Here is a 10013-nt window from a genome sequence, read left to right on the forward strand (position 1 = left end):
AACCATGCATCTTTACTTGGATTTAGCTTAATTTAATGGACATAAGAAGTATGTTCTATACTAGTGAGTACCAGTGGCACAAAAACATTCCCTACCGACACGTTGCTCAATGAGTGATACACAACCAGCCATGGGGAGGTTCTTGGTTTCTATGGATTCTTTGTTCATGGCAAACAATATTGGTGATTCCAGATTCCAGCCAGTACCTTGCCAATTATTTCCAAACAGTTCTGTTCCTGAATGTGGTCTTCACTGGCATAAGAATATTACAGGGTACTATTATCTGTTGTTTCAGTTTATCTTAGTGATGACTGATGATATTACCAAATTGGGGGCTCAAACTTGAGAAGTTATGCAGCATGGTGGCAATTTTGCGAGAAAAAGTACTGATTGCAAATAGCCCTTTTATTATGAGAACAGACATATTGTCTGTAGAATTCAAAGATAAAGCCTGTGAAATAGGAATTTAGTTTAGGAGGTGAAACAATATCATGGACTTTGTTGCCTTAAAACTGCCTATCAGAGATTTCAGATCAAAGAAATCTGTAGTAATTTTTCTTTCTCTTATGAGTTTGTTCTTTTCTATGCAGGCGCGTTGGTGCATGGCCTGTAGCGAACCATGATGCAAGTAAGTACAGGGTGGTTGTAGAAGGGCCTACATGTAAAGGAAACCGAATCACTGGATGGAACACAATTCAGAAGAAGGGTGCACCTCGTCGATTCCCAATTGGTTTCTCTGGGTTTGCTTTCAACAGTACAATGCTCTGGGATCCTCAAAGGTGGAACCGCCCAGCTATGGATTCTGTTATAGTCCACTCTGGTGGTAGAGGTGGTCTGCAGGTGAGTTTCTCCCTAATACAAACTTCATATATTCAAGCATATTACTATGTTTTGATGGAACTTTCTTTCTGCAAAATCGTACTGCAGCCTAGTTGAATTTCCATCTGTAGATCTCCATGGAGCAAACTGCAACCAGCACCTATCAATTCTATTTTGGGGTGGGTGGGGGGTGATGCTGTAATGAAATAAAATATCATAAAAGATGGTTAGAAAAATAAATGATACTCCCTCCGTTCTATATTACTTGTCCCTAATTTAGTACAAAGTTGTACTAAATCAGCGACAAGTAATATGGAACGGAGGGAGTAGTTGCTATCAAGACAAAATCAATAGAACTTGTAACCATCCGTAAGATATCTTAAGCAACTATAGCCAGTAGTATATGTCGAAGAAAATGCTGGATTATTGCTATTTTTGTGATCTGATATGAAGCCATACAACAAATAACTCATAAAAGTTTACATGGATAACAGAAGTCATGTAACTGACCTGATTATCTGTCATTGCAGGAGTCACGATTTGTTGAGAAGCTTGTTAAAAACGACCGTCAAATAGAAGGCCTTCCAGATAACTGCAACCGGGTCATGGTCTGGAATTTCGCCTTGGAACCTCCCCAGCTCAACTACCCCGCAGGATGGTCGCTGTGGAACCACCTTGAAGTTGTCAAGGACCTGTAACATAGAGATCCTGCCACCGGAAGTCCTCTGCTCCTACAGGCCATCATTTCTCTCGGCAAGCCGGAAGGATGATAAACCTTGCGGCGGTGCAGAGGATCTGAATCTCGACTTGGCGATGCCCGCTAGCAGCGCTGCTAACCGATTGCCCTCCTCCTAAACAGCCCGTGCAACAGGACCCGCAAAGTCGTAGTGTCAGTCATACTAGTAGCAGTGCCAAGCAGAACTGCCTGACCAGCTTTTTCCTATTTTTGTGTGCTCGCTGTATTCTTTTTGTGCCTTTCGTTTCCCCTCCGTATTCGCCGGTGCATACTGCCCTGTAGATTTTTTTCCCACGGCCTTTTTCTGTGTTTATGATACGTTTACAGATGTAAAAACCTGCAGCCATTGCAGCTGTTGACAGTGAATGCAATACCACAGATTTGTAACTGTTAACCCAGCAATGAAGTCGTCTAGGCTGTAAGCTGTGCAAATCCTTTTCGAGTCTTTACCTGTAATTATACATTATTACGCTTACATGAAACCTGTGAAGAATTTCTTTGGATTGCTCGGTGAGGTCATAGCCGTCCCAACCTTTATCATCTTCTCTCCAGAAAAGAACCTTTTATCATATAAGAAGCCCTAACCAAACATGTAGCGCAAATGATGAGCAAACATAGCATGTGATTCGAACATTACTGGCTGTGCACAAGTAGTTGGGCTCTTTGTTGCAGAAATTTAAACCAGTTTGGTGCAAAAGGTGCATGCCATCCTGTAAATATTGTGGTTCGCTGACGGTTACTGTGACGACGTTTTTCCAAAAAATTTTTTTATCGTAGTAGGTACAATTTTGCGGCACTCGTCTGGAAATGGTGGTAGAAATCCGGTATACGTGCATTCATTTGGACCTGGGCCATCGATTCTATCCTTAGATATAGCCTCCTAAGTGAGTGTTAGCATCGAAGTCGATATGTCCGAGTGGTTAAGGAGACAGACTCGAAATCTGTTGGGCTTTGCCTGCGCAGGTTCGAATCCTGCTGTCGACGATTAATTCATTTTTCCTTTTTTTCCCTTTTGCAATGGACATTTATTGTCAACCCTTTTGCAATGGACATCTATTGTCAACTGTCTCTTTGTTACAGACTTTGAAGATTTTGTTGTAAGTTTTTTTTCGGGGACTGTAAGATTTTGTTGATGCAATCTTTGTAAAATGTTCATGCCTAATGAATTCCAATAAAAAGATGTCCATGTACTGAATTTTTCCTTTTTTTTCCTTTTGCAATGGACATTTATTGTCAACTATCTCTTTGTTAGAGACTTTGGAGATTTTGTTGTAAGTTTTTTTTTTGGGGACTGTAAGATTTTGTTGATGCAATCTTTGTAAATATGTTCATGCCTAATGAATTCCAATAAAAAGATGTCCATGTACTGAACAGTGTGTCGACTAAAATACAGAGTCTTGTAATGAACAGTGTGTCGTCGAATCCTGCTGTTGGCGATTCAACCTTTTTTTCCTTCTTCTGTTTTGCGGATCTTGTCATATGCTACTGTAACATTTTTTTCGATACAACCTTGGTAATTATGTTCATGAAATGAACGATATGTTGCGTCAGTTTCAGTTAATGTGCAGTGCTGAAGCTGGCGTAAGATACAGGCCATTGGCTTCCTGAGATTTGGCCACCAATGCCCCTCACTGAAAGGTGGATACTTTCAGTTGTTTCCCGAGCTTATTGGGATGGGCAGCAGCTACACCTGAAGCTCTCTTTTAGGAGAGGTTTCACTGACAGGCTTATGGTCATGGAGCTATGGTTTCAGATAGTGGACATTGCCTCTTCTTTATTCTTAACCGAGGAAGAAGATAGCTTAGTTCGGATGCTGGATAACTCTGGGACCTGTACTTGACAATCTCTATACGCTATCATCATCTTTAGCAGGATTTCTCCTGTTATTTCTTCTTCATTCCTGCTGTTTGGCAATTACAAGTTCCCCCTAGGATACATAAATGTTTTTCTTGGTTATTACTTTCCCATAACAAACTGCTGGCACGTGATAACCTTTTAAAACGACTACACATACCTGAACACAGCTGCCTGTTAAGTTCTGAAACTAAAAACAGATTCCTGCCGCCCACAAGCAGGCTGAGCTACCTGGGACCAGTGTCACAACGCTCACCTGCTGCTGAAGAAAAGGAGGACTACCAACGATCTGGTACCTGCTGAAGATCCAACTGCTGTGACCCGGCAGCTGCTGAAGATTGCCTACTCAACTTCTCTCACGCATGATGATCAATGTTGGCCTGCGCCCCAATGCTTCTGTTGTTCTCAGATTACTTACACCTTTTGCTGCTCAGGCAGTGTTGCTGTAATGCGGAACCTTATAACTTTTGTTCTGTGTTTCATTTTTAAAGAAAAGTATCGGGTTTTATAAATATATTTTGAATCTGTTGGCTTCTGGCGAAATGCATGGAGTAGCGCAAATTTAACAGCTTTGTGTGAGATTTGCACCAGACTTGTTTTTTTGCGAATCGATTTGCACCAGACTTTGACCTGAAGTTATTCCCCAAATAGAAGTGCACACATTTTTTTATACATGTTTAGCATTTTTCAAATATATGTTTAATATCTTTCAAATACATGATCAACACCTTTTTAACTACATGTTTTTGAGCATTTTCTGAAGGGACAATTGCATTTTTACCCCTAGTTGGTTCCTACCCACGGGTTTTACCCTTACTTTTCGAGGTTGCTCAGTTTTGCCCTTACTTTTTCAGTCGAGGTCCCTCGAATGCCCTTTGACCGTTTGACCAAAACTTTGAAAATTCATAACTAATTCATATGAACTCAGAAAAATGCAAATAAGATATCAAAATGTTCAGATAAACATTACCTTTATGTGCATATCATTTGCATTCAGGACAAAAGCACCCTTTAAACTACCTCAGGTAATTAATATTATTAACATTATTAAAAATAAAAAGGTATAAACAATATTTTTTTCATGAACAAAAATTACATGCAAATGTAGGTGATTTTTTCTAAACATCCAAATATCTTATTTGCATTTTTCTGAGTTCGTATCATCTTGTTATGAATGTTGTAACGACTTTGACCATTATTTGGAAACTTCATAACAAATTGATACGAACTCAGAAAAATGCAAATAAGATATCAGGATGTTTAGGAAACATCACCTACATTTGCTTGTAATTTTTATTCATGAAAAAAATATATTGTTTATACCTTTTTATTTTTAATAATGTTAATAACATTAATTACCTAAGGTAGTTTAAAGGGTGCTTTTGTCCTTAATGCAAATGATATGCACATAAAGCTAATGTTTATTTGAACATTTTGATATCTTATTTGCATTTTTCTGAGTTCATATGAATTAATTATGAATTTTTAAAGTTTTGGTTAAACAGTCAAAGGGCATTCGAGGGACCTCGACGGAAAAAGTAAGGGCAAAACTGAGCAAGCTCGAAAAGTAAGGGCAAAACCCGTGGGTAGGAACCAACTAGGGTTAAAATGCAATTGTCCCTTTTCTGAATACGTGTTAAATATTTTTCAAATACACATTGAAGTATATTTTTAATCTATGAAAACATTTCTTAATATTGTATAGACATTTTTTAAAATGTCAAAAACATATTTTGGTAAAGCATGTTAAAATATAACATAATTATGTTTTAATTACAGGAACTTATTTTTGCATTTTAAAATGTCATGTATATTTTTTCTGAAACGCGTGAACGTTTTTAAAATGTCATGAACATTTTTTGCATACATTTTTGACATTACACTAACAACATTTTTTACACTGTGTTAACATTTTTCAAATTTGCGGTGAATATTTTTCAAATACTTAAGTACATTAAGCTTTTTGGAATATATGTAATTATAAATTTTTTTGTAAATGAAAAAAATGAATAATAACTGGTGTACGTGTACCTGCGTGATTATGGGCTGGCCCATTCAGGTAGTCCATGTAAAACCTCAACTAAACCTTCCCGACACCCTCTAGGATTGATTCTTCCCTAGGGCGGACATTGTCATCAATGTTGTTATTTGAACACCCATGGGCAAGCACTCGAACAACCATGACACACTTTATCAGCGGGCTTGCACTTATCTCTCCCGATGCACTCCTCCTCAATTTAAACCATTGATGATGCTCCTCAACAACTTTTGCAATGGTGAGAAAGAGAATTCGGTACATCCGAAATAGTATGCGAAAATACTTCTCAGACTAGGTTAATGGGTGCAAAGTAATCCTTTATAAGCTTGTCATGACCTTCTGCTCTATACTGATTGATGTACAAGTGGGCGAACTATGATCCTAGTCTTGGTCACCAGAAGTCCTTGTGAACGATTACGTCAATGGCCATTTCAAAATCATAATCGTCTTCTCCTCCTTCTCTGACAAAGAGTCATCGAAGAACATCTCCCTTAACCTCTTCATCTAAACTATGGAATATTCAACATTGAAATTTGATTGCAAAAACAGTAAAACACAATGAAAAGGCCAAAAAAATGCACCTAGGCAATTCACCGAACACTTTACGAGCGGAGAAGGTGACAGACACAACCGGCGGCTTTGAGGTAACGGCGAGGTTGCGGGTGGATGATGGGTGCTGGGGGATGGCCTGCGGGCTCAGAGGAAGAGGACTCGCCTCCAAGCCATGCTCGCCCGTCGCCGATCAAGCTCGTCTCAACCGAACTCTGATTTTTAGAATTTCCCAGTGTGGCTGCAATTTCGGCGCCGCCTAGCTCATCCACATGTGTTGTACACCATCTCGGTGGTCTGCCGGTTCTGATTTGGATGAAACAAAGCTTGGCAGTGTCATTTTCGTCCTCGAGAGCACGGCGGCAAAGATATGGTCCGATTCTGGTAGCGGTGTCGTAGCGGAGCTAATCTAACTTGGCCCGGGAGGTCCGCGAGCGTGCTCGGTGGACGCTAGGGGGAAGAAATCAGCGTAGACAACAACGAGGTGGAGGGTGTCGAGCGATATGGAGGTGCCACACAAGAGGGTTTTTTCCTGAGAAGTTGTTTCAACCGCTCAAATTTGAAGTACCGACGACAAACCACCTAATTTTTTTTAAGGAGTTAAACCGGCCGAGGGTTCGGCTAGGTGCGGCTTAACTCATCAAAAGGGCATATTTTGAGGAGTTAAGCACTTTTGAGGGTTCGTCTGGAGATGCTCTAACACCGCATCACAAACTTATTCTCTACACGACAACTTACTGGCATCACATCTTTAGACCCAGGGATTTAACCAAAAGTAACCTAGAACCAGCCGACAGAAAACAACCATTTTACCATAACTATTCAATCAAATCCCGCAATTTCCGCTCTAATATGTCATTGCCTCATGGTAAGCGGATGACATAGATCAAGGTACACATAGCCAATGACAGTAATAGGACGAGGAACAATGTCTAGGAGCATGGAAACATCAAGTTGAGTAGATGGGTGCGATTAATTAAAAAAAATCTAGCCGAGCGTAATGTAGACTTGTGGCACAGTGTAGATCGAAGGGTGAAATACATCTTATGAATGCATATTTCGAGCTTTTCTTTGCCTTGCTCATGGCAAAAATAGAGCTTTATTCCGCAAAAAAGAGAGAGGCAAAAATAGAGCTTTTCATTGAAGAGGGAGGGCAAGGAAAAGTGCAGGCCCGGTTTTGCTTTGGGCCGGGAACGAGAAGACCTTGCCACTGCACTAATGCAATGACAGGGTACAATTTCTCTAATATTTACTTACGTTTAAACTGTTGTCAGAGCAGTCGATATGTCCGAGTGGTTAAGGAGACAGACTCGAAATCTGTTGGGCTTTGCCTGCGCAGGTTCGAATCCTGCTGTCGACGGTTTTTTCCTTTTTTTTTCCTTTTTTGAACATTTGTTGTCAACTGCCCCATTCGTTAGAGATTTGAGGAAATATTTTTATATGCTGCGATAATATTTTGTTGACGCAATCTTTGCATAATTGAAACTATGTTCATGAAATGAACAGTGTGTTGCCTCAGTTAATTTGCTCTGAAAACTGGTGTGAAATACAGGGCATCAGCTTCCTGAACTTTGACTACCACCATTGCCCCTCAACTATTTACTAAGTTGCGGTATCCCAAGTTTCTTGGCTTCTGAAATTGCCCGAAATGATTGACTTCTGGCGAAAGGCGGCGAAAGGCGGTATGCACGGAGTATCACAGTTTAACAGTTTTGTGTGACTTGTAGCAGACTTTGAACTGAAAGTTGTCCCCCAAACAGAAACTCAGTACATGCATGTGTGGCTGTGTTGGTGCTAGTGTTTGATACAGTCGATCGTTACTTTCTTCTTTCACACGGTTCTTTTGGAGGTATGGACAGGCAAATTTGAGGCACACATAACACAACATCGCAAACTTAGAGCCCGTTGGGCAGTCATCCGGCTCCGTAGAATATGGAAGCGCACGGAGCACCAGTTTGCCAACTTTGAAAAATTAAGCTGCGGAGCGGAGAGCTGCCGAGCAGGGCCTTATTCTCTACATGACGATTCACCGACCTGGCATTTTTAGCCCACCAAAAATAACACGTCGGGTAACCTGGAACGATACGATCATATCCCGTAATTGCCACTATAATATGCCATTGCCCAATGGTACATTAGCCAGACACGCCACCGCCTTGAAAACCCTAATTCGGTAGGTTCTTGTGAAGGTCTGGTCAGCTTGTGCTATTGAGTGTTTCTGTTATGCACCGCTGCACAATCATTCTTCTGCCTTGTCAAAGAAAAGGGCCGGGATTTTTCTACACGACATAAAAACAGATGAAGCTTGCCCGGCCCTTTGCTTCAGAGGCCCAGCCATCACCAGTTCGTGTTCCTCTACCATCCTTTCTGTTTATATAATCTGATGCCCCCTGAAACTCCTTTTCCTGAAAATGGCCGCATGCCGCATGCCTTCGCGGCTTGAGAGCATTGAGATGCCAGACAGTGAGCTTCTGATATCCGGCGGGTCACTGGAATTGTTGGCTCCAGAACCATCCGTGGCAATGGACTCTCAAGTAGCCAGTCGTGACACTATGCAGCATCCGAAAAAAGAAGAGAGTATATCTGAGCTTATTTCTTCAACTATCACACTTCAGTTCTGATCACAGCCATAACAAAACCGCGGTAAGAGCAGCAGCCAAGATGGGCATCAACTCAGGGTTGCTGAAGAAACACAAAGGCCAGGTCGCGCACCTGTTTCTTAACTTATCAGAATTGCCCAACAATCTCCAGAAATTAAGAAAAAACATGGCCACATAAAACAATGGTTTGCCTTGCATTGTGAGGCTCTTACCCCGCCGAAGAACTGCTTGATTCCCTGCAGGGAACAAAGAAAAGTAGCCAAGAAGCAGTATAGATTCTAGAAAACAGTAAACTGACCTGAAAATAAGGAGCACAGGCACTTGCAAATAGAATTATCCGAAATGTATGCCTACAATTTGTCTCCTTGCGACCCCGTGGCTACGCTGTTAGTACCGGTTCTTTCGCTGGGTAATCAGAAGAGAAAAAAAGGAGCCATTGTAATGTTCCTTTTCAAATCAATAAAAAAGTCGTGCTGGCCATCAAATAAACTATAAGTGTGCAGTGCGAAATTTTTGCTTCATGCACATATCGGTTTTTGCAGAGTGGGTTGCTATAATGCAAACTGCTCTGGTTAGGAATGACTTTAAAAGAGTACACATTATCAGTATCTGCTTCATTTTGTTACCCATTAATTAGGAATAGCGATCTCAGCTTTATTATTCTTATGTCTCCAGTGGCAAAGAGCCCACAGCCTAATCTGTACAAGATTCCAATGGATAATGAACTCCAGATGTTACTTGCTACCATCAGCCAAGGAAGAATGATTTACACACAGGAAAGCCTTGAAACCTGAAAGTAACTGCTACAACACTTCAGAGAAACGATCTACTTCAACCAAAAATCACTACTTCAAAAGCACCAAGATAGGGCCCTCCAGGGATGATGAAGGAGAAAGAAGCATACGTATATCACGCTAGCTACAGAGAATACACAGAAAACATGGTTGCAACTGCAAAAGCCTACACAATACCTTATCATTTGGTACTCTCCATTTATTCATGCCATGAGTCAGAAGAAAACCGATCAAATGAAAGAATTCCATCTCCAGATCTGATCAGCCTGAAAAGGGTTCAGAACCAGTAAGAATACAAATTAACATAGGTTGAAAAACAGATTGTTAAGATCTTCGGTACTCCCATATTAGAATGTTGTCGGTACATTTTTATGGATGATTAATTGTCTATTCACACTAAATAGTTAAAGATCCTTCTTTGTGCCTTCCAAGACTACATTTTACAGTTAGGAAATTCATCTACTCAGAGTCAAACAATGCATGTAAAACAACAAACAACAAGCCAATGACAATCATACCCAGCCTTGAACACATCTTCTTATGTGTCCTGCCCGCTTCTCCTATGGATATAAATAGTCAAAGATCCTTCTTTGTGTTTTCCTAGGCTACATTTTGCAGTTCGG

General features: G+C 40.7%; 1 protein-coding gene, 1 long non-coding RNA gene and 2 other non-coding genes across 4 annotated transcripts in view; 3 read left to right on the plus strand and 1 right to left on the minus strand.

Moving 5' to 3' along the window:
* LOC123067864 (probable beta-1,4-xylosyltransferase GT43E) overlaps positions 1–1949 on the plus strand; it is a 4600-nt gene extending 2651 nt beyond the window's left edge. The window contains exons 3-4 of the mRNA XM_044490474.1: positions 591–840; positions 1350–1949. Of these exons, the coding sequence (XP_044346409.1) occupies positions 591–840; positions 1350–1517 (418 nt within the window). The 3' untranslated portion in view covers positions 1518–1949. The remainder of the gene's footprint in view (positions 1–590; positions 841–1349) is intronic.
* Positions 1950–2457: 508 nt separating this feature from the next.
* TRNAS-CGA (transfer RNA serine (anticodon CGA)) lies at positions 2458–2539 on the plus strand. The gene has a single exon. It is a non-coding gene; the product is annotated as a tRNA-Ser (tRNA).
* A 4735-nt stretch (positions 2540–7274) lies between these two features.
* TRNAS-CGA (transfer RNA serine (anticodon CGA)) lies at positions 7275–7356 on the plus strand. Its single transcript has one exon. It is a non-coding gene; the product is annotated as a tRNA-Ser (tRNA).
* A 710-nt stretch (positions 7357–8066) lies between these two features.
* LOC123067876 (uncharacterized) lies at positions 8067–9554 on the minus strand. Its single transcript, XR_006431552.1, has 2 exons — positions 8709–9554; positions 8067–8613 (listed from the first exon to the last, which is right to left on the minus strand). It is a non-coding gene; the product is annotated as an uncharacterized lncRNA (long non-coding RNA).
* Positions 9555–10013: the final 459 nt, after the last annotated feature.

The sequence above is a fragment of the Triticum aestivum genome, chromosome 1A, assembly GCF_018294505.1.
Source record: "Triticum aestivum cultivar Chinese Spring chromosome 1A, IWGSC CS RefSeq v2.1, whole genome shotgun sequence".
NCBI classification, from domain to species: domain Eukaryota; kingdom Viridiplantae; phylum Streptophyta; class Magnoliopsida; order Poales; family Poaceae; genus Triticum; species Triticum aestivum.